At 40.8% G+C, this 24,817-nt stretch overlaps 1 protein-coding gene across 2 annotated transcripts in view; it reads right to left on the bottom strand.

Moving 5' to 3' along the window:
• nova2 (NOVA alternative splicing regulator 2) overlaps window positions 1–24,817 on the bottom strand; it is an 88,923-nt gene that overhangs the window by 53,546 nt on the left and 10,560 nt on the right. For both annotated transcript variants that reach the window (XM_005461108.4, XM_003456376.5), the window contains one exon: window positions 14,584–14,727. In XM_005461108.4, coding sequence (XP_005461165.1) covers window positions 14,584–14,727 — 144 coding nt within the window. The remainder of the gene's footprint in view (window positions 1–14,583; window positions 14,728–24,817) is intronic.

Here is a 24,817-nt window from a genome sequence, read left to right as displayed (position 1 = left end):
ACTAGAGGGATGTTGCTATGGCTACCACCAACGCTAAGTGTCATTGTTGTGAAGAGCCAATCGGGAGAGAGAGAATTTGTCGCTGCGTGTTTTGTGAACGTGTGTTTGATCTGCACGCCCTTTGAAATATTTCACCTACTGAATCAAAATGACATTTTCGGCGACTTTTTTTGTTTTCACCGTACGATCTCCGAATTGTCTCGTAGTTCGCTTAAATAAAAACATCTCACGAGGCCCCGTGAGCAGCTCTCCCAGAAAAGCTTTACTCAATGTTCCGCCGCATACACAATTTATGATGTTATTAAAAGCTGACACACAAATTACAGCCTGAACTTCCTACCGACGAGCGCTGCTTATTTCAGCGACTCTCAAGGACAGAAGGCGAGAGGATCTGGAAGGCGACCAAGACGGGAAGAAAGACATCTCTCTGTCTCTCTCACTCTTACACCTGCTGGAGGAGCAGAGAGGGAGCGCGTGAAGGAGGGGTGCAGGAGGAGGAGGGGGTACTCCTCCTCTAGGAGAGCTGTCACTTTGATTCTCATCACCAAGGCAACGGGTGTGCAGACCCACAATCCTCTGCTTTGTCCAATGGGGGTGGGGGTGGGAGTGTGCATGTGTGTGTGTGTGTGTGGTAGCTGGTGTGCTGCACCTCTGCAAACCTGCAACAAACAGACACACACCGAGGCCTGGTGCTATGGTCATAGCAGCGAAACACCATGGTGACACAGAGACAAATCTAGCTATGTCTGCTATTTATGGGGATAGAGAGAGTGAAAGAGGAGGCAATATTCTGCAGCCAAACGAGCTGAAATTGCAGCGTGTTTGTGTGCGTGCTGTCTCCCCACATGATAAAGATGTTTTATGAAGAGGCCCAAGTCATGTTGCTGAGCCAAGCTCCTCACACAGAAGGGTTTTTTCATAAGAACTGACAGACATGAGAAGCTGGGTGACAGGAAAGAGAAACACAGAGACATCCATCAGTCGAAGTCTGCTGACTTAAACTCAGCCGGAGGCTTTGTTTTTCAAAGTCTGGGTCACAAACCCACCAGAGGCTCATGGAATATTTGGAAGGGTTGTTATGGGGTGACGTTAAAACCACTTAAACAACATCTGCCTGTCTTCCTTTCAGTTAAAAGAAAACAATTTCCCTCGTGTAGCTTGAAAAGATAAGCGCAGCTGCTATTTTATTACAAATCGTCATGGTATAATGCAGTAAAATAGTAATGACACTGTACTGTTAATCACAGTTAAAAACATATCTATGGATTTATGCTGCAAATATGATGAGAGAAATGTATAAATGACACTAAAGTACTGACAGAAAAAGTAACAGTTTTTTACTGGAAAAATATACAACTAGTTTCCATTGTACTGTTATTTTAGTGTTCCTACAGTAATGTCCGTAAACAGTTTACTACTGTTAATTATAACAGCATGGGCTCACTCTGAATACAAGTTCCTCTTTTTTTTTAACTATGACAAGACATCAACTTCTTTCATATTTTCCCTGCTCATTGCACCACAGAGTTCTGGGAATGCTGCTGTATTCATCATTTTACCCTGAAGACGAATGCTCTGCACTGGTTACACAAGCTCCAGAAACCACATCACAGATTCACAAGAATCAACGTCTAAATTTGAACTGTTTATCCAGTTTGGGGTCGCACAAAGGCTGGAGTATATCTCAACTGAGCATGTGCAAGCAGCTGTAATTAAATAAATAACTTAAAATTCAATATTTACATTCCTATGTTTAAATGTCTGTAAAAACATATAGCAGCTTGCTCTTAACATGAAATGTTTTGGGATTGTGATCTCAGTAGGACTTCCTGATAAATAGCATAATTTTCTTCACAGTACTCATGTGTTGTGTACGGTAACGTATTACACTGCATTTTGAAGCCAATGCATTGTGGATGAATCCAAAAATCTGCACTGACCAAAAGGCATCTTGAGATGGAAAAGTGAATTTTGAGAGCAGATTTGCACACAGAAACTTGAAGAACATGACAAAACTCAAGCTGAAACTTCGTCTGTAACGGAGACGTATTCGCTTTCTGAAACACTGAAATGCAGAGAAGTGCCCAAAGACATGAAGAGAAATATGTAAATGCGCTACTCAAGCATACACAGTTTTGCCCACACAGCGCAGAGTACAGATGTACACACTCTCTCCTCTGAGACAGATGGGGACACCCTCCCTCCTCCTCCTCACACTGTCGTCCACCCCCTCCCGCGAGCTTGACCGGGGTCAAAGAGCCTATTGTCATACAGAGCGCCTTGCCTCCAACTATTGTCTGCGACAGTTGGAAACCCTCAGAGCTCATACAAACCTCTGCACACTGAACTATTCCTCCTCCTTCTGCTACTGCCCTCTCCTTTCTCTTTTTTAATTTCACTCTCTCTTTTGCTTCCACACCCCCTCTCACAGCCCCTTTCTCTTTGTGCGCTGACTGGGCTCTACAGTGTGTTGCACACACTGACACAGCTGGACCAGTGCAGACACACACGGGAAGGAAAGGAATAAAAAAAAACTACACAAGAAGCAGTGCTTCACATTCTTTCCCAAACAGATGCACATTTCTTACTGACGCCGCGTTCATTCAGTCTGATCATTAGATCGGATCACATCAATCGTTAATGATTGTTGTGGGAAACTGCGGTCGTTAGAGAAACAGGGAAATAAGAATTAAAGATAAGGTAGAAAAAGCTGCTCATGTTAAACTAAATATGAAGATATTTATAAACAGACTGAACTTAAATTTTTCACAAATATTTATTGTTTTCATTTAAACTATAGTCTGTCTATAATCAAATATATAGCAGTGATAACCTACAACAAGGAATTCACTGTAAGAAACTTTTTATGACCTAAATATTTAGCTGTAATCAGATTTTAGTTATTCTGATAATTAAACAACTGTAAGTAACAGCAATTTTATTGGTAAAAGTCCCTGCTAAATCAGATAAAGATTGACCTGCTGAAACAATATGTGTGGAAAAATCTCTTTGAACTAGCTGTCAGGAGCCACTTTCTCCCTGGAAATGACTTTTCCACATCTTAAACAGACCTGGATGCGGATCAAGTGCATCACTGTAAAATGAATTTAACAGCTTCGACCAGAAATCCTGCTGCCTCCGAGCTGCGTTTCCTGTCAGGTCGCGGGCCTCGGTGGAGCCTCAGAGCGGCGGTGGCTCCCTCACCCGGAGAGACGCACCTCAGCTGGGCATGACAGAAGCAGGAAGAGCTTTAAACAATGACGCTGCAGTTTGAGCGGCTGCAGGGCGCCATGATGCCGTGAGTGGCAGGTGGAATCGCTTTAACTCGTGCACATGCGCACAATGATCAAGTCTCACTTCAGCCCTGCACAGGATATCTTCACATCCCATTCCTCCTCCTCCTCCTCCTCCTCCTCTCCGTTACATAAGCAAAAAAAGTCATTTCACACTCCAAACTGCTCCACATCAGATCGTCGTCATATCGCATCAAGTTGTCTCCAGAACGCAGTCCCTGATATTTCAGGCATTTGTTTCAGACCTGACTTTGATGCCTGCATGCCAACAATTCTGAACAACACAAATCAAACAAACATTATAATAATAATATCAGAAAAACTGATATTGTTTTGCTTGCAAAACTGGTGATTTGGGAATTCTTCATTTATTGTGAGGCCGTGAACAGCTGCCAAATATGAAAACAAACAAACAAACCCTTTAGTCCAGTGAAGTGTGGGCTTTTTTTGTCACATGAGGACAAAATAAAATTAGTTCCCCATTTTATTCAGAATTGTCTTCAAGAAAATAAATGATTGTTACTGTTTGGTTGCGAGCATGTGCCCTGAAGGTAGCCCAGAGCCCGTCTCTGTGTATCTAATATTAAAGTACGAGGCTTATAAATGTGAATCCAAGTGAATCCCATTCATCACAATGGCTCTCAAACAGAGGAGGGTGGGGGGAGGACTATGATTTATGGATAATAGAGCCAATACATTTGCTGGGTTTAATATAGTTAGAAAGAAAATAGAATAAAAACATTTTAGACTATCATTTGGAAGAAAAATTAACTATTTAGTAGCAGGACTAAGTGCAACTTTTTTCCAACAGTGCTCTGTTTGCCTGAAGAAGCTTTTGTAGCACGTGCCAGCACGCCAAATATCTTAAATCTGATTTCCTGCAGGTGGAAACTTGTCAATAACCATCTCTGCCCAACCTTTGCTTCTCAGCTACAAAACTGTTACATCTAATTATGGATTAAATGTTTAAAAGTTATCATTGCTGAGAAGGTAACTTTGCAAACCCTTTAAGAGAATTTTGGTTAGCTGGTACTCATGGCATGTCTCTGCACTGACCGTGTAAAGATAAATGAAATGAGATTCAGGTTTTTTATGTCCGTGATCGTCTCAGCAAGTAAACACACACACACACACACACACACACACAGATCTGCAGTGGTGATCAATGGTGATTATCCCAAAGGCGGGTGTGTGCTTGTGAGTGTGTGTCCACTGTGCAGTGAAGTGAGGCATTGAAAGTGTTTGAAGGGGTTTACGACCGTCATATTTCACTGACAGAATGCATTATCCCGTCGCTTCCCAAGGACGCACGCTCTCTCACGCCTCGTCACACACACACCGGTTGAAGAGCAGTCCCCACACTTACAGACAGGGTTGAGAGCTGAGAATCTTGCACATACACATGCACACACATGCACTCCCACTGCAGCATTGATCTGCGGGTAAAGCCGGCCATATTCCTGCTGTTCTATTTACAGTTGGCCTCGCTGGGACCCTCAACACTCCCTTATTAAAAGTCTAAACACAAAGACAGCAAATGGAGAGACGGAGAAAGCGCCGAGGTGAGGAAAAACCAATATCGATCAGCAGCTTCTTCATTTCTACTGATCAGTCACGCTGCTTTGAATCCTGCGGGCTATCACAGGCGGAGACAGAAATACAGAAAAGATAGAAAAGGAAAGGGAAAACGAATGGTCGGGAAGGAAAACAAATCTGAGAACAAAACAGGTCCACTGCAGGTGAGTTTACCCCGACGCCCTGCCTCACCCCTATATGTGGCAGATGTGGTGCGCAGATTGATTAGCCATGCCTGTCTGCAGGCAGCAGTGTACCGACTGATGTGACTGCAGAGCTGCAGAGGTGCAGAGTCATTGGGTGAAAGAGGAGGGCTGTCAGTATGATTCAGGGTAACCGTACTCCATGTGACAATCACCCTACATGCTACAGTACACCTGTCCTGTCTCATCTGTGTGTTACTGGGTCACATGTAAACATTTCAGGTATCCTATCCATGAAATTAGATTTACTCCCCGGAAGTCAAAGTCAGACAAAAACGGGAAGAGAAACCTTTGAAAAACTCCTTCCTTCCTTTGTGGTTAATCACCAAGCCGTGTTGGACATAACATACGAAACAAGCGACATATGGAGGTGAAAACTTGGCCGCTGGCTTGATGTGGTTGACAGAGCTGTGTGTCAGTGAGGTATTAGCACCGCTCAGGTTTGACGGGTCTCATTCTGCATGACTTCATGTTCATTCTGCCAGAGTTCAGGGTTCAGCTCCCAGCGGAGCCTCCGAACACAGAAACACACTCAGAAAGGCACTTTAGAGGAGAGCAACAAGCTCCCACCACTTTTAATTTGACCTTTTCAACTGCGCAGCGTCTCTACTCCAAAGTATAGTAGAGAAAAGGAATTCATCAAAATTCATTCATATTTCTAAAATGTAGCAGATCATCAAAAAATATACATAAATAGTTACTTAAAGGTTTTAGTGACATGCAGCAAGGTCACAATTGACTCTACAAATCATTTCTCATTCATAAAAGTAAAAAATTTAATTAAGTTGCATGACATGCAAAAAAGAAACAGACTGTAACTGTAAAACATCATAAGACAAACATTATAATAAGGTGACGGTTCAGTCAATTCACTGCATTTAAAGCAGATGATTATCTTGTTTTTTACCTTCAAACATGCCTAAATAAGAAGACGTTAGTACCTACACTAAACTTAAATATCTCTGCCACTTATGGAAGTCAAACTTTCTGCGAGTTCTGCGATATGATCGCGTGTCCGTCTGCCTGCACGGCACTGACTGGTACAGACGCGTTACTCAGCCTGTGTGCCAGCTGACTGACGTCACGCACAAACAAACATGAAAAAAAACAGTGCCGTCAGCGTTTTTTCTTCATTCAGTTCTTTATCACTATCCTCAGCTACAACTGAGCGAGATTCTTATTTATTTTCATTGCTTTGTCATGTTCTGCACCAACAAATTCACTGCAAATATGTATTTATTCATATATATTTATTGACATTTACAGATTAACACAATATGCATTCTGCTGGACTCATATTTTTTGATATTGAGTACTTGCTACTTTTCTACTTTGTACTTTTTTTGAAAAGAAGTGAAAACTTTCAGCATGTGGCATCAGGGAGCTCTTCAAACTAAACCATAATTCAATTAAACAGAATACTGAAACAATACAAGCAGCCCGTAGCAATAACTCATTTAGCTAATGGTGAGATTATCTCCAATAATTGGTGTGATTATGATGTAAAAGTGCCAGTTCTTTTCTCCCAAATGGGTTGTTTTTGTCTGCAGTCACCAGGTCTAGGATGCAAGTCCAGAAAGTAAAAAGCTGCTGTTATTTCTGAATGAAGACAGAACACAGACAGGTTTAAATTTAGGGCTGATCGGCTGCGAAGCTCGAGCTCAGACAGCCTGCAGACGCTTTAACTGGCGTCAATTTTCCTCAGTAATTTGACAAATTCTGATGGAACCAAAGTAGGAATCTAATTTGGTGGAAATCATCTCGTTATAACTGATAAGCAGAAGACATTTCTAATGAATAAGTCGCTTAATTAAGAAGGGAAATAGCCGACAAACAGGAAAATCAGTCATGTGAGTGTGTGTTTGTGTGTGTGATTTGTAATATTGCAGTTTTCCATCTCTCAGTCTGAGAGCTTAGAGCTGCATAAGAGGCTTTGAGTGCTGAAATCAGTAATGTTGATAAAGGCTGGATGCACCGTGTGTGTCAGTGTGTGTCTGTGTCAGGTGTTGTGTTAGCTCGTGTGGCCTTTTGCGACAGATGTGCGCCGGTTTTGTGTGTGTGTGCATGTTCGAGAGGGATATTAAATACTGAAAACCACAATCTTACTGTGGGATTAAAGACGGTGCTCTAAAATGGTGGCACGCTGAGGCAGAGGACAGACAGAGGAGACAGAGTGGCAGAGACAGACTGCAGGGGGCAAAAGACTGAGAGAAAATGAGCAAGAAGGGCCACAGAGTTCGATGGATTGACAGCGACTGAAGAAAAGTTTGAGATAAATCCAGATTTAGACATAAATCCAATTATTTGTTATGCTTTCCATTCTCACTCTGACAGAATATTCTGGAGTGTCAACATACTTGTGGCCGTAGCGTATAATCAGCTGGGGATCAGGGTCTATTCATTTTTACATGTGACATAATGTCGCTGCAGTGTTTTCTCAGCGCCTAATGAGAAACTAATCGGCTCGGTCGTCCCCTCTGCAGTTGTGTGAACGTGAGTCAAATCTAAACATGTGGTCCCCGTCCTTCGGGGCGTCTCATTAACAATCAGATTCGGTTTAGATCAGGCTCATTGAAGTGGGTTATACGTGGTAATGAAGTCACCACAGCAGGAATGTGTTCTGCTGTGGGAGGGGTACCATGCAAACAGATACGCAGTCAACAAACACACACAAACAGAAAAAAGGTCATTTCTCTGAAGTGTTTACACTCTCGAAGTCGCATTTCTCTGGTATAAATCCAAATTTTCGACGCATTTCTGTATCTCTTCTGATTAAATAGGTTCATGTTTCACAGTAAGACATGAAATTTGAAGAGACAAATGAGCTCAGAACGGACACGTTTACTGGATGCTTTGGTAGTTTGTCATACACTGAGGTCAGAGACTTTGGCAGTTGAATCGTAAAACAAATGTGGTTCCAGTTCCCTTTAGCTCGGAAAGAACTGCATTAATAAGACTCAGTTCTCTGTAGAAAAATCAAATCAAATTTGTTTAAAGTTAGTTTCATGTGCATGCAAAAAATATATTATCAATATTATTGAATTTTTTAAATCAAGCCTTGACGAAAGGTTTGGCTCGCTTGAAAAAGGTTATTTATTGGTTAACTGTTCCAGATCATGTTCTCATTTTTTAACCTTCCTTCTCAGGCCAGTTCTGCAAGACACACAAATGTTGCAGAATGTGATGCTCCAAAAATCATTTCACTAGCTGGGCCCACATCCTCATTTTAGGTTTGACAGTGTTTTAGTAGGTAAAGGTGAATGCTTGGACATGAATTGAGTTTGGGGAAGGCCTGAAGGGGACTGGCGATGGTACCCGGGCCTGGCAGATCCCCATGTACTAAATAGGAGTGAAGAAGTTAAAGAATTGAGAACAAGGAGGGAGGGAGGGTGGGGCACGTAAACGAGAATGAACAGTTTGCAGAACTGGGGGGAACCTATATAGATGACAACCGGAAGGAGCGTGTTTGGAGGCGTGGTCCCGCTCCTGAAATTCCGATACATAATCTCCAAGAAAAAAACCCAACCCTGGTCAATGTTCACATCGTGACTTCATCCTGCTGTAACACTCTGCGAGACGCTCAGACCCAAGGCTGTAAAACTGAACTACAGCACTAACACCGCAAAAGGACACAAGGATGCTCTGGATGCATCAATACTAACTCATTTCAACCTTTAAGTTTGTCTTCATAGCGTTGTCTCCGCGTCTGACCAGTCAATAGCTCAGTGCAGAGCAGAGCAGAAGGAACGAAGCGGGTCGATTCTAATTATAAAACAGGTGTTGTGAATGAATATTTTATGTAAAGCGGCCGCAGCTTTGTTTGTTCTCTGGACAAACCGATCCACCAACGGATGCTGCTGATGAACAAGTTTTATCTAAGGAATGACAGCACTTAGCAGCAGCAATGAAAGTTCCTCCTGCATCCACAACGCTGACATGTAACTAAACAATTATTAATGGGCTTGGTAACCCATCATACAGTCTGCCGACTTAACCACTGGTGCAGAAGACGGGGACCAAGATTCCCATTCCTATCTGCCAGTAACTGTTAATGAACGCAGGAAAAAGTTCCTGCTCTAAGATCGTCCGGCTCTGGTATCAAAAGTCTTGTCTCTTTCCTACAGAGTCTACAGCATATGAATCCACTTTTTTCTAAATGTTGAATGCTGCTGCATATCATCTGTGTGAAATAAATTTCACCCTTGTTTCATGAAAGTCATTTTTAAGTCCTTGTATAGATTTAAAGGTCTAGTAGAAGGATAAAGTCTCACTAATACATATGTAAATGGAAAGAGCTGTTTTTAATCGCTCTCTTGCTGATTGCACTTGTGCAGATGCACAGTTAAATATTAAACAGTGTTGTGTTCTTCCGTTTTCAGTTAACTCAGGAAATAGAAAGTGAGAGAGGGTAACAAATAAAAAGAGCGAGCAAGACTGAGGGGAGCTATATTTGGAAGCGGCACTGCCTTGTACTGTATGGGTATGCAATAAATCTGTTGTGCCATCATAGTGAATGGTGTGTCGCATAGAGCTCCGTGTATGTGTGTGCGCGCGTGTGTGCGAGGATGAATGGTGGCCTGTCTCGTCCGCCGGTACTGCTACTCCTCGCTAATTGGTCGTCGGCTTAAGTGCTGCTGCTGCATTATTCTCCAGATGGGATGAAGGGAGGGACGGAGGGAAGGAAGGGAAGAGGAAGGAGGGAGAGGAAGCAAAGAAAGTGAGATAGAGGGGAAGGGAGAAATGACTGATGGGTGAGATAAAGCTGGATCGAAGGATGCATGAATCAAAAGGGGGAATGGAGGGAGAGAAGGAGCTGGAGGACAGAGGGTGGAGGAATGTAGGCTGAGGAAAGGAGAGCAGAGTAAGATAAGGTCATGTGTTTGAGAACAGTTTTCTAATCTGAATGTTCTTAAGAAAACCTTAATACTTGAAGGAAGCTACATGTGCTTCAGTGCTTCCCCTAATTTGACCCACCTTTAAGTTCTCATTGAACTCTCGCTTGTTTACTTCCTGTTAGGTTGATTTTTATTGTGAGGTTTTCTATTTTTAGCCCAGTGTTGTGTTTTTCTTTTGAGTCTCAGTGCTGTGTCTTCTCTTGTCACATTAGCTTTGGTGCCACAAATTCTGAATTTACCCCAAGGGGCAAGTACGGCGTTTATTTATTTTTTTTAAAAAGTACCCATTTACTGTGAAAATCTAATTTAGTTTTAAAGTTTTCATCTTAACTGCATCTTTCAGCAGTTCTAATCTGCACAGCCCTGCTTGCGATGTCTCCCAGTGCTCTCTGTAGTGCACAGGCTGCCAAACAATGTTATGGCTTTGCGATAAAAAAATCTTTGTAAGAGCCAGAGGTGATTTATTTTAGTTCAAATTGATGATTTCATTTGGGAAAGAAACTCACATTTGTTTGTGTCTGCAGTTTTCTCGTTTCTGGATCAAATGTTGTTCTGCAGCTTTTACTCCTAGGGACCCAGGCAGAATTCTTAACATTACTTTAACTGTGCTGTTATCATTTTCTTTACCGTCGCTGCACATGGATACACCCAGGAACAGCTTTTATTTTGAAAATATAACGAATCTTAAAATTTGGGTGGCACAAGAAAGCCGCAATGACAGGTTTAAACTTGTCTGTGTGGCTCTTTCATTGTTTTTCCAGGACAATGAAATGAAGTTCCCCAGTGACCCCTAACAGGTTTTCCATGTGGGACGTACTATATGAGTGTGCATATGTGGGGGGGAGAAGAGGGAGGAGAGCTGCTAATGTCTTCTGAAGAGTGAGAAGAGAGGAATGAGATGCTTTGGCCAAGACACAGCAGTAACTCTCAACTCTGTTCATTAGACAGGCTGCGTTATTCCCAACACACACACACACACACACACACACACACACACACACACAGACGGGCCCTTGCAGCAGGTGGGCCTTTTGATTTGTCACCCAGGAAGAACCGTGTCTCATTTGCATACAGATGCCCCCTTCAGAGCAGAGGAAGGGTGTGTGCGCGTGCACACATCCACACATGTCCTCCTCTCCTCCCCTTCAGACCAAGGCTCATACAACCCTCTCTTTCTTTCTTTTTCTGTCTTTCACTTGTCTCCCTTCCTCCCCTCTTTCTATCCCGTTCTTGTTGGCTTTCTCCCAGGAGATTAGAAGGCATGTCTGTGTGTATATCTGGGAGTGTGTGCATGGCTATAAATATTTTTCTCGATTTTTCATGCACATCCTGTGTACAAGGGTGCAAATGTTCTTGGGATTTATCTACTCATGTATGGGTTTTTTTACAGTATGCCAAGTGCATGCATTGTGTATTAGTGCATGTGAATTCATGCGTGTGCATCTGCGCGTGTGCATAAATCTCGGAGACTCCTGCACCTTGCATCTGTTCGAGCTGGCAGAGCTTTCAGGAGTCTCGTGTGCCGATGTCAAACAACGGTGGCTTGTTTGCAGACCCCTGAAAACACTGAACTGATACACACATTCAAACACTCCTCAACGCACACACCAAGACAACAAGAATGAGAGCTGAATTTCAAACCAAATAAATACTTGGAGACCACAGTGGAGCTTAAAGCGGCGGGGGAAAAAAGAGCGTTAATGCAGCTGGGCTGGACAGAGCACAGGATGATGTGAAATTAAGCTTTACAAGGACAACTATTCACAGCGTAGATGACTGTTATTTCCATAATGCATCACACTGAAAGCCACAGTCAAAAACCTTTTTATTTATTTCAAAGTAAAAAACAAGGCTCCACAGCTTCATTTAAGCTTTTATTTGTTTTCTTCTGTTGTTAACATGAACATGAAATTTTTGTTTGGGAATTATTATTTTCATTTTAAGCTTTATTGATGTCAAAACCTTCTTTTCTCTAAATTAAAGAGAGTCCTGGTCAAAACTGCAGCGCAAAACACACACCACTAAAAACACGGAAAGTTGTGCATCTGGTGACTTCTTTGTACAAACGTTTACTTCATATTCTTTCTTAAATGGTTATTTTCTTTGCAGCAGCCAGTTTAAATTCCGATTCCCATTGAAACCAACAGGAATATTATAATGAAGCTCTGAAAAGTACTCAAATGCAACACATTGTGCGCCCGATAAGTCTGATGAGAAACGTCATGCTGTGATTGGCTCTTGGTTAGAGATTACATCAGAAACTCCACGGGTGCAACCACAACACTGGGAAGTTGCTGCGAGTGTTTAGTGTCACTGCTAATGCCTTGCTTCAGTGCAAACACGTGACTGTACGGTCATTTTATCATTAGTTGTAATTTTACTTCTTCCAGGATCCCTGACTGTTAATATTATTTTAGACAGAAAAATATACATTGTCGTAATAAATTTGGGTCATAAAAATATATTTCATCCACTCTGATACCTGCAAACCTGCCACTGGGTACTCAAAGCTCAAACGGACACATATGAAAGCACTTAAATTTTGACCCAGCACTGTTTTTCCACGTGCTCTGAGGTTATGCAAAGCGGAGGCAGCAAAGGAGTGAAACCACAGAAAGACACATGCATGTTATATTTCAGTGAATATTCATCATCATCAGCTAAATGTATGTTGAAAATGTGCAACTTGTAAAACTCTCACTGTCACTTAATGTCATTTAATGTTTTTCACCAATGAGATCTTGCAAATAAAGCACAAGTAATGTTTTATGGTTGGGTTTCGGCTGCTCTGACGACTTGTTTGGGGTTATAGAACGTTTGTGGCCTTGGCTGAGTAATTTAGAGCATTAGATGGGACGCCCTGGATTTTTCTGGGTTTAACTGAGCCAACATTTTCCCCGAAAATGTAGCCAAAGTTCTAGTAGCATAACTCTTATTCATCTCGTACATTCTTCCTACTATTTCTTGTAATACAAGGGTGTCCCAATTCTAGAAACACAGCAAAGTACAAATAAAAAGGTTTGTTTTCCGTAATTTTGTGTCCCAGTCAAGTATTTAGTATGGAGAACATGAATGCTGCAATCCACTTTATGATTTCACCAGCTCAAAACAACAACAACACCTCACAGCGGCCAGACACACAAACATATACGCACACATGCGCACACAGATCGCAGCGTCCTCCCCCTCCTCCTCACTGCTCGGGCCACATGTCACGTCAGGGCAGCATTAAGAGTTTAGACAAATACAATTTCACCCCTGATCCTGTAATCCTGATCTCTGGTGGGTTGTGTGCGCGTTTGCGTGCGTTTGTGCGTGTGCATGTATGTGTGTCGGTTGATGGGGGATGCAAAGTAAACCCAGTCAAGGCCCCACTGTCCCTGAGGACTTAAAACCACAGACAAGAGCCATTAACACATGAGCAAAGGGAGAATGCCATTTTTTTTATGAATAATCTATTTCACAACATCGGGACTCTTCTTAACTGTCAGTTTCAGTGCAGCGACTTGCAGAATGTAGCGAAACGGCTCACTCAGATGCCACAAAGCAAAAAGACTCAGCCTTAAATATCGTGTATGTGTTTAAACATCATGAAAACATTCAAGATGTAAAGATAATAAAATGGTTTCTTAATGGTTCACAACACTTTCTACTGATGCATCTAAATAAACACAAATTTTATTTGTCACATACACAGTACAACGCGTGTGTCCGAGCTGCCGCCGCGCCATTCCAGGGCTTGGTTTCAGCATGGGGGGTCTAGCCAGGACCCTTACTGGATACCGTGAGGGAATCAAACCTGCAACTCCCGCTCCAAAGGTGTGTAGTCTTACCACTACACTATCCAGCTGTCAGACTAGCCTGTCAGACACACTTCATTTCTAAATGGATGAGTAAATAGATCCATCCATGTTTCATTTTCTGGTTTACATGCCTCCATTTCTGTATCATTAATCAATCGCTTCTCAAGCATAACAGCACACACTCATAATGCTTAACCAACCAGTAGAATTCAGGATTTTAAGAGAAAATAGCTACAAAACATACTAAACATAAACATTTAAATACATTTTAACCATGATCTTTTCTTTTTATTGCTGGCTTGAATTCATTAATCATATCTATATCTATATATATGTATCTTTATCTATCTACCTATATACATATATATACATATATATATATATATATAGATCTATCTATCTATATCTATCTAGATAGATAGATATAGATATATATTTATTTTCAGTGCATATATGTATATATATATATATATATATACATATATATATTCATTGACCAGCATATTAACAAAGATTTTGCATTCTGAGTTATATCTCAGTGAACTGCACTGAAAATAAATACGATACTGTAAATAGAAAAATAAAATGTAAGCTGTAAATAGATGCTTGTCTGCCGGTTTAAAAATAAACTTAAGGTAAGTCCCCTCAAAAGTTCATTTCAGACAATCCTGCAAACAGTGGTATATTTTGTGTCATTATTTCACATGATTTACTTTGAAGCTTTCCCATCATGTAAATTCTTATTGATGACATTTTCCTTTGTTTTCCATACTCCAACATTCATCCGTATATAGTAGAGGTCGTGGTTTCTTACCGGGGTAGAAGTCTTTGGATTTGGACAGTTTGATGGTGGCGCCAGTTTCTTTCTGGAGCTGGACGATGGTCTGACCTCCCTTCCCGATGATTGAACCCGCCGCATAGCTGGGAATCAAAACCTTCAGGAAGTACTCGCCTTCCTCTGCAGCAGGAAACAGGAAACAGGAAAGAAAAAAAAAGTCAGAGACAGCTACTGCAGCTCATGTTGTTTTAATACAAATACAAAGCTGTAGAAGAAGAACATTACAAAAAGCTACAGTATGCATTTAGCCTTTTTAAACCTTTGCCCTCATGCGTGCCTTTTGATTGTATATTTTTCTTGCAGGCCAAATCGTTACTTCAGACATCGTTATGTGCCCAGGATTTCACAATCAGTGCATCACTTGTGTAAACTGTGAAGTGGAAGGAAAGTGTTTGTCAGTAATCACAGTCTGACAGAACAGATGCGAGCCGGTGCCGCATCGCTACGCCAAAGCAGAATTCTTTGTCTTTCATCTTTCCTCCTCAGCTCCTTCCTAAGCGACCATCCAAGGCTCCCAAAGCTGCATAAATCCACCCAATCACATCAAATGATGACTGTTATCCATGACAACTAATTATTTCTATAATCTGATGAGTCCGTGCCAGTGTTATCTCTCCCCATTCTCTGTTTGTCCGATTGCACGAGCCTCTAAACACTCGCCCCAGATTGGTCTGATCTAATTTCAGCGTTGGGCCCGAGGAATCTGGTCCTCGTCACCCTCTTGGCACGAGGAGGGGGGAGAGCCGTGGAATACGCTGCACGTCAGTTTTGTTATTTAAGCTAAACAGATTCAAACGATGCCTGTGGATGCATAGCACCACATGGCTGCCATGACAGTCACACACATGCGCTGATTAACATGTGCAGATAAGCTCATGTAAACAAACACAAAGCGGGCCAACGCAGATCCAGATATTTTATTATTTATATATTTTCCCTGCTTACGCTGAGCTGCACCTGCTTCAAGGGATACAGTGTAAACCGTGGATATGAAAAGAAGATGTCTTCTCTTTCATCTAGCCTCATGTCGACTGATTTCAGCTCAGAGTTTTCTGGAAAAATGCATCTGTCTCATCCGCCCGAAGGTGGAAACGGAGGCAGCAACAGAAAAAACAGTAATCCTTCATTTTAAAAGGGCTTCAAACAACAAGCCCCCATCAACATTTCGAGACCGATACGGTCGTTATTGTTCCTTTTCAGACTGATGCTTTGGTCTCCTTCTATCTTTATTTTCTTCACTGATTCATGGAAATAATCATTCATAAACTGTTAGAGTTTTACACATAGTTACTCCTAGTTTTAATATCTTTGCCTTGGCTCCTCCCCCTGTGTTTTTATATTTGACATGTAATTTATTTAAAATCATCGGCATGTTGATTTAACCTTCTGTAAGCCTAATGCTGCCTCTAACACTTAACATCTGGCTAAAAGTGCCAATAATGATGATAAATGATTATTTCTTGAGAGGCACTGTTTCCTTTTAACAGATAAAATCTACAGAGCAACTCTGAGAAACAGCATCAACTAATAATTTCTGGCTCTTTAATAAATATTTGATAAGCACCATCATTAGTCAAGAGTGCAACTGGATTTTAACATCTAGGTGAGCAAACACGAACATGAAGCGAGGCAGAAACCAAAATGTACTTCACCTGAAACCTCCACAGTGGCAGTCTGTTGTCACAGAAATGTTATATTTGCATGTGAATCGAAAACAACCTCAGCTCCAGGTGTGTTGAATTGACTTAATAAGGTCTGACATTTTCAAGTTAATGTTTTGGGTTTGTGAAAAATCACAAAGTAAAGGAGAAAGGGAATAAACCAAAAGGTCAAAGCACACCTTAATCGATTTGTGTTCATTCAGAGCGGGGATACATTCACTGACACGTTGACCTGAACCTTCAACCTTTTCCATGCAGCCTGCAGCTTCTTTGACAATAAAATGAGAGAGAAAAAGCAAGAGCAAGCCATTCCTCCCCTGCAAAATACGGGCCTTTGCTTTTCAGTAGCACCTACATGCTGTAGGTCAACTAAAGAGTAGCACTACCTCACACTTGATTCTTTATTCCTTTGTGCAGAGACATGAGATTTGTGTTAAAAAGAATTAAGGTCCAGCAAAATTCTTAAATCAAAATTTGTCCTTTAAAATATATTTTTCAACACTTTGAGCAGCAAAAACAGATTTATATATAAAAACTAATACTGTCACATAAATTATCTTTAATAGCTACTTAATGAAGATACGTCAGTAATATTAAAGAGCTGCAGATCACATCATATTCTCATACTGTTTCCTTATTCTTTCATCTTAGGCCATTAATGTCATTTTTGTACAGAAACACTGAACACGCTTCCAAAAACATATATAAACAAATATAGTTAAACGCATCTTTCTGAGTCATGTCGGGGACTTTGTTTGCAAATTTCTCAGAGTGTGAGAACCTGCTCAGGGACATCAGTTGGCTTAGAGGTTAGGAAACATACCACATGGGTATGAATAGCATCAGCAGGGAGTCCCTGGCTTCTTTCTTAACTGGTTACATACCAAATGTCATTCCCCAGCTTTCTTTTTGGTCTCTCCTTACTATCTGCACTGTGCCTATTTAATAAAAGCTGAATGCAACACAGTTTTTCTGTAAAGAGAACCTCTTTGTTCCCTTTGGTTTTGCACATTTTACACAATAATGTTTTCTTTTCATTGTCCGAGAAAGTTCTAAAAAATAAAAGTGCTAATCTAAACTGTTCAGAGAGTTTTTTGGAAGCTTTTAGAAAACAAATAAATTTATATTCGTATGTTTGTTATTGGAGTACCATCAATCATCTCAAAGCTCGTCCCAGCTGCCTCCAGTAGGAATAAAGGTATTTTTGGTTTCATGTGACATGTCAAACCAACTCAACAAAACAATGACTCTTAGGAATAACTGTCAGTAATTATAAACTGATTGTATCACCACAATAAATCAAATTGACAATGACTTAAGCAAGAGTTCTAGATTTAGGAGCAATACACTCGCCAGATTATATAATCCTATTTTTTCAGTCTTTAACATCGACGTTATGAGACTGCGAATCCATAGCAGCTGTTCTATCATCTCTCTCTTTAAATTACCTCATTCAGTGTGTCTGTGCTCCCTCCCTAGCAGTATTCTTCATATTTGGTAATCCAGGACAGATATCCTCCAGAGACAGATTAAAATAGGATTACTGTTAGGGGCGCACTTTCTCACAAGGGCACGGCACCTTGTAACTCCACTTTACTTTGTCTTTCACCCAGGTGAACAAGTGGAGACGCCGAAGTACAAACACGGACTTGCATATAAATTATTACAATGCCATGCTCTGACAATGAGGCATAAAGACGAGAGCTATCTGGACGGAAGATTTATTCCATGCAGTCCCGCTGACTCATATTAAGTGCTTTTTTATAGTTCTAATTCCTACGATATCCCTGTAACACAAAACAGCAGTAGAAAGGAGGCGTTTGCGACACCTAACTATAAATAAATGTAATTAGTAAAGTGCCCTGCAGACCTCCACAGGTGTTTGCAGTTTATATGGCTGATCAGGTCCCTGCTCAGTTTGATTAAGTGCGGTCGTTGAGGAGAAACATACTGCAAGTTTGCTGAGGTTTCAAGAGTCCGCACAGCAAAAACAGCAAAGAAGTTTCCCCTCTCTAAACAGGTGCAATAAATATCACATCAAGAAAGCGATAGGAATACTAATCGCACCAGATGGATCCTGGTTTTGACTCAAACTTTCCTTTAAGATTGCAGGTGAGGTTATATAATCTCAAACTAATGATTTTAACACCCATGTTTCATCCACACATGTTTTCACTTACTTTGGACAATTAGATTAGACCTCTTCTCTCCACTGTGCTGGATGCACAAGCTGGACTCGGATAATTCCACACTTAGGTCAAACAGCAGAGATGGAAATATTCACAACTCTGAGCAGCTGGGCTGCTCAGTGACATTTAAAAAGACAGATAAATTGGTCTAATTTTAACAAACGACTGACTTTTTCAGGCACTTTGTGTTAGTAAGTGTCACGTCAGAAATAATTCAGAAAAGTTCCCAGTTATAATTATGATTTATATGTTGGCTTTGGCATAATTTACAGCTCGGAAATTGGTAATTACTATAACTCGATACTACATAAATGTGGAATAAATGCAGCTCTGCTCTGTTTGCAGACTACTCTGTAATTTAATTCCACACTGTAAAGACAGCAAATTTGACTATGTGTTAACACTGATGTAGTCACAAAACAGTACACTGAGAATGAGGTGAAGCTGAGATCAGGTGTGAGAAAATTCCCTGTCAAGTTAATTAATAAAAGTGTGCTTACTCTAACAACGAATAATGGTTTCTTACTATAAGAAAATACAGTACAGCGCTGTATAGCATACAAGCTGACAGCATACTGTTATTTTAGTGTTTAGTAATCTCTGAGTGATATATTATTCTAGAATGTATCTGCATATCGTCTCCATGAACACAGTTTCTCATTTTTCTTGAGCTATGATGAAACATCAGCCTTACTGCCGTCCTCCTTCCACACACACGGTTATGGAAACGCAGCATTCAACATTTTAACATAGTTCTGTGCTGTATCCACCACAATGTCACAATACTTTAAGATGCTTTCCTGAATTTTTATTTAAATTTGTCACATCACACACTCATTCATTTTAATTACCAGAAATTTCTAAGAGCCTGATTTATAATTAATCATTTGCTGTTTTTGTTAAACAGTGAAAACCGATTACTTGACACCAGCTCACACACCAAACGTCCCCTAAAGTTTTGCAGCTACTATTTTTTCCAGAGTGGGTGTACTTGCTTTGATACTAAAATTGTTATCTCTTTGTTTGGTTTGGTTTTTTTCAATCCTTTGTCCTGTGCTTCAACCCATGTGAGTTTGCAAAATGATTGTAGTGTTACTGGGTGGGCTCTGTTCTCGTCTCTGAGTGTTCAGCCAAGTCAAAGCATGAGCACACAGACAGGAAACCTGAAACTCCCCTGCCCTTCCTCAGCTCTGCTGGTGATGAAATACAAACTGCAGACAGCTCACACATGGATCCAGAGGAGAGCAAAACCAACCTTACCTCAGTTTACCCACTTTTGGGTTTGGTTACTAACAACCAAATAAATAAGATGAATGAGGTTTAACCTCTTCTTTTGAAATCCTGTGCAATCTGAATTCCATGTTGTGCATTAGCAAGGCAACATTTTTGGTGTTTATTAAAGGATCTTCTACTCAGAACCACTAAAGTCCAACATCACGACACCTGCTAGTAATGGTCTCCTTATCTCTCACTAATCATCCTCACTTCTTCATCAGTCTCCTTAGTTTATACTGTCCTACTTTACATTTAACTTTATACGATCTATGTGCTTGCACCATCTCTCCCTTATGTTCTTGCATCTCCTAAGCTCTTAAAGTTTTAGAAATCTTTATTAGAAGCAGAGCTACCTCACACAAAATTACCTGATCAGTTATAAATCTAAATAGGTCAAATTTAACACAGCAAACAATTAAAAAAAGTGGGTCTGGCTATAGTTTAGTACTGTTTGGCTGAAAGGTCAGACCCTAACCAGCTAATGAAACAGTAATAATTAATCTCCGTAACACTTCTTCTGCAACCTTCTGCTTTCTGCACATTGACTGAACAGAGTCATACCGTAGTTGTACATTTAAGGAGTTTTAGAAAAATATACTTGCGGTAATTTATGTTCAGCATCTTCTGCCAGTGAAAGTGGCTTTATTACTGCAGCATGTGCTGCAGCACTCATTGCACCGTCTGCAGCACATGTGGAACAGAAGCATTATCGCTGATCAGGTGTTGCTGCAGAGTCAAATGTTGTGTTCATGGTGCCATATGTAGACTATATGTTTATATATCCATTAAAAAATATTTATTTTTTTAAATATTAATATAACAAAATCTATATATCAGCCCAAATGTTTCCTTTTAAACTGATGTTCCCTATTTTTATTCAGACTACATACAGTCTTACAGTTTTCTGAGGAAAGATGTTTCATAACACAAATTTCAAACATGAGCTTGTTGCATAACTTTGTCTTGTCTGTCTTAATATTTTCCTTTTAGTAACAACCATATCTTGAGTATCTCATGCAAGCTGCGTATCAGTAATTAGCTGCAAATAGCAACAACAATGATGTAACATTTATTCTTGCCATCTTCAGCTCGAGAAAATGTCACATGGTCGTGTCCTAAAACTGTCTTTTGGTTCCTCCTCTTCGCTTTTTTGTTTATCCCTCCTCCCCTCCAGTGATCTTTTCTTTTCCCTCTTTCCCTCATCATTTCCTTCCTCCTGTATCTTCTCAGCTTGCCTCCTTCACAATCCCAGTCCTCCCCTCTCCTCTCCGTGCTGCAGTGACCCACTTTGAGTACGAAGCCTTGAACTGACCTGCTTTAGATAGAGCCTGGCTAATTATAACCAGCTCGTATTAATAAGGCAGGGGAATTGGTAAATACACACACACACACACACACAATGCCTTACACACACAAACAACAAAGGATCACAAAGCAGGCAGAAGCACACACTCAGAATCACCTCCTCCACAAACAGATCGTTTCCGACGTCCCATAAACAAGCCTACACACCTTGGCAACGTGACTCATCACGTATAAGAGGACGTAATAAGAGTGACTCACGTTCATCATTTGTATCTGTTGCATGGTAACACTTGTACCTGTTACCATGGCAAGCGTTAGAAAAAAATTATTTATATATGCATAGAACAAGATCGCCACCAAAAAAATTAAAAATGAGACTGTCATCATCATTTATTATCACACAGATATGTTTTCTACTAAATGGCTGCTTTCCACACTAGCAATCTGTTTTAAAAATATAAACCCAGTGCACATGTTTACAAAACCTGCCCAGTAAGTTGATGACATATTGCTGTATCATTAAAAGAACTGCAGAGCTGGTGTTGATTGGTAAACAGGGTTATATAACACGAATTGGATCGCACTTCTGGAAAAATCTTTTATCAGGTTTGACAACTGCTGTGACTCAATTTTCAAAAATATGAACTTCTAGATATGAAAAAAGAAGCTTGAAATCTGTGCAGAGCTACCTGCCTCCTCCTCCCACGCTGCACCATAGTTTACAGCAAAAGTTTTATGAACATTCCTCAAGTTTTAACTGCTTTTTAAAAGCACATAAACATCGACAAAACTTGAGAAGCTGTGCATCTTTCGCTGTCTTTCTCTCAGCCTCTCAAAGCCGTAGCTCTTAATGCACGGCATAAAGAGATCCTTCCATAGCCGAGACACATTAGTCTCTATACTCTGCTCTGTACTTAAGGATGTGATGTTTTGACTCAGTATGCACTTACCAAACTCTTTCATACGAGACTTCACAAAATCGTTTTGACAGTTTGAATATAATTCCCTGGTAAAAACTAAAAGCGAACCACAAATGCACAATAACCCTGATTCAAAACAAATCACACTTGGCTATTTATTTAGTTATCTCATGCTACTGGTGACCCTGCCCACAGAGATCAGTTTGGTTATAGTCTTAGTACAGTACAACAGTACAACACTGGCTTCAGTGTCACTCTGCATCCCAAAGATACAGGTGAAAATCCTGTGTGCTCATTTACTCAACCATAACAAACAGCTGGAGGCTCTCCTGGCCATATCTGACCTACCAGTGTCGACCTCAAACTCCAGCAGAGGTCACGCAAAGCTCACCCACGCGTTACAGCCTCTCAAAGCTCAGCGAATTAAAAAGCGGTGGTAAAACACTATTAGTGGGTGTTTTGTTTATTCGCTGGAAAAAAAGGTAACAGAAATGCTTCCAGAAAAATGTTTGGTTTTCTAGAAATCGCTAAAAGCTCACTGGGTTTGCTGATGATGCTAAAGGAGCGTTCCATGGCAGAGTCAGGCCAAAAAACACGCCAATCAAACCAGAGTCACCTGCTGAGGTTAATGGCGACTCGCGGCAGCGTCGGGGTGCTTTAAAAACCCGATGTCTCGGCATGATGTCAGACTCATTGTTCTCTGCTACTATTTTGTGCAATTTTTGAAATAAAGAATCATCAGAGATACAGAGTCCCGGCCCCCTTCATGTGCAGCGCCTCTTTCATGCTGACAACATAATGAGCATGTAAACTTTCAGTCCAAATACGAACAAGATAAACACCGTAATTACAGCTGTGGTGATTCTTACTGATTAGTTCTTACTGTTTTATCTATCAGAAAGTACGGAGGGGGGTGTTCTGTGGCGTTCCTAAAAGGCTACACTTCAGGATACCGTAATGACCTTAATGTCATCGAGGGAGAGCTGCAAGCGATTAAACGAGACGTTTATAAGTTTAAACTTTATTTGAACACAGCTGGAGTTTGGCAGTCAAACAGCAGTGTTATGCGGCAGCTGCCCAGGTGTGCAGAGGTATGAATTTGGGGAAGGTGAACATTTCACTCGGTGCTCCTGTTCCTCATTTGTCAACAACAATCACGAGCAACACAGTGAATAGGAGCGTGAATCAAGGACTTGTTCTGGTTGAGAATCAGCTCCAGGTTGCAAAACTCCATCAAAACCGTATGTCTCAGTACTCGTCAATTCAATTCATCAACTTACTCTGTTCACATTGCGCAACAATGACCTCAAAGTCGTGGCAGTGGCGCTTTGGCACCAGAACCACATGCAAGTATTTTTATTACACTTTTTCTTTACCTGCAGTTCAGATAATAATACAGCTTTAAATCTGAAAATAAATTCTATAAATCTTTTTTTTTCCATAACAAAAATGTTCAGTGGTCACAAAGGGGATCAGTAACAAACTGGGTCTGTGAGCAGAATCCTTTTCGGTATAGGTATCAATAAAATCCCTCGTAATGTATGCCTTAATTTCCATTTCTACAGCACTTGGTGACAGTGGGAAGGAAAAACTTCCTTTTGACAAGAAGAAATCTCCAGGAGAACCCGGGAGGGGCAGTCATCTGCCATGATGGGGGGTTGTGAGTGCGAAATAGTCATCTCAGGCTACGTCTACACTAATCCAGATAAATTTGAAAACGGCGTTTTCGTCTAAAAATGCTCAACATTTTCATCCCCACTGTAAACGCTACGTTCCTCTTACTGCGCATGCATGAAACGTAAGACGATTAGACCTGCATCATTTCTGTCTGCTGTTTATTTACTTTCCGGCTCCTTGAAATGTCGCGCCAGCTATCTGGAGCATGTACAAACTAATATTAATCTTTAATAGGGCTGTCAAAATTGAGAGCAAAGAAAACAACTGCTGTACAATGTCGTCCGCCATCTTAGTTGAATTGGTCACATGACTGCATCATATGACTAAAATTTGTGATTGTTTTTGAAAGTATCCGTTTTCGCAGTCCACACTGCGACGCTAAAACAGCGACTTCAAATTTATCCACTTTGGAGAGCTTTTTCATAAGGGATGGAAGGCCAAAACGGAGAGAAAGATGTGTTTTCAAACGAAAACGTATTAGTGTGGACATGGCCTCAGGTATACAGCTCGAACTGTAAGGAGCGAAGCCCCGCCCACCTGCTGTTCACATTTTATTATCTTTGGAAGGGGAACCAGTTAGAAGGAAATTGTCTTTAAAGAGGTAAAATGGTTTGTTAGAGACAGAGGATGAACTGAGGGGCTGGACAGAGGCACAGTTCAAGGAAACTTCAAAAAAAGTATCAATTTGCATTGTGAACTATTCTAAGTAAAATAGGAGAAGAGTCTCCACCATTTTTATGGTTTTCTAAGCGAACCATCATTAAGTCACATGACATTTTAGTTAGAGTTGACTTATTAACTGATACAAGTAGACACAGTGTGACTGAACAGAGCAGTTTGTATAAATGAGCACGTGCTCAGTTGGTGCTCAGTTACACTCAGTTTGCTTATTTGCAATCCAGCATTTCTATAATGGGCTGATATGGCTGATATTGGCCGTGGAAGGTTAAATGTCTACCAGTCATGCTTCCTTTACAGAGATACACAATCAAAACAGGAGAGCTTCAAGTTTAGACAGAGCAGGCCATTTAAAACAATTTCTCTTTTTTCCCCACAGATACCTCTAACCCCACAGCTGCAGAGATCCACTTAGTTTATGTTAGGCTACGAAGACCTTAAAGTTATTTTTAAAAAAGTGTAAACTTGCATGTGCGTATTTTTCCTCCGATGCTCCGATTCACAC

Source organism: Oreochromis niloticus, linkage group LG14 (genome assembly GCF_001858045.2).
Source record: "Oreochromis niloticus isolate F11D_XX linkage group LG14, O_niloticus_UMD_NMBU, whole genome shotgun sequence".
Classification (NCBI taxonomy): Eukaryota; Metazoa; Chordata; class Actinopteri; order Cichliformes; family Cichlidae; genus Oreochromis; species Oreochromis niloticus.
Note: the sequence above shows the minus strand (reverse complement) of the source record. Positions and strands in the feature narration are given on the sequence as shown.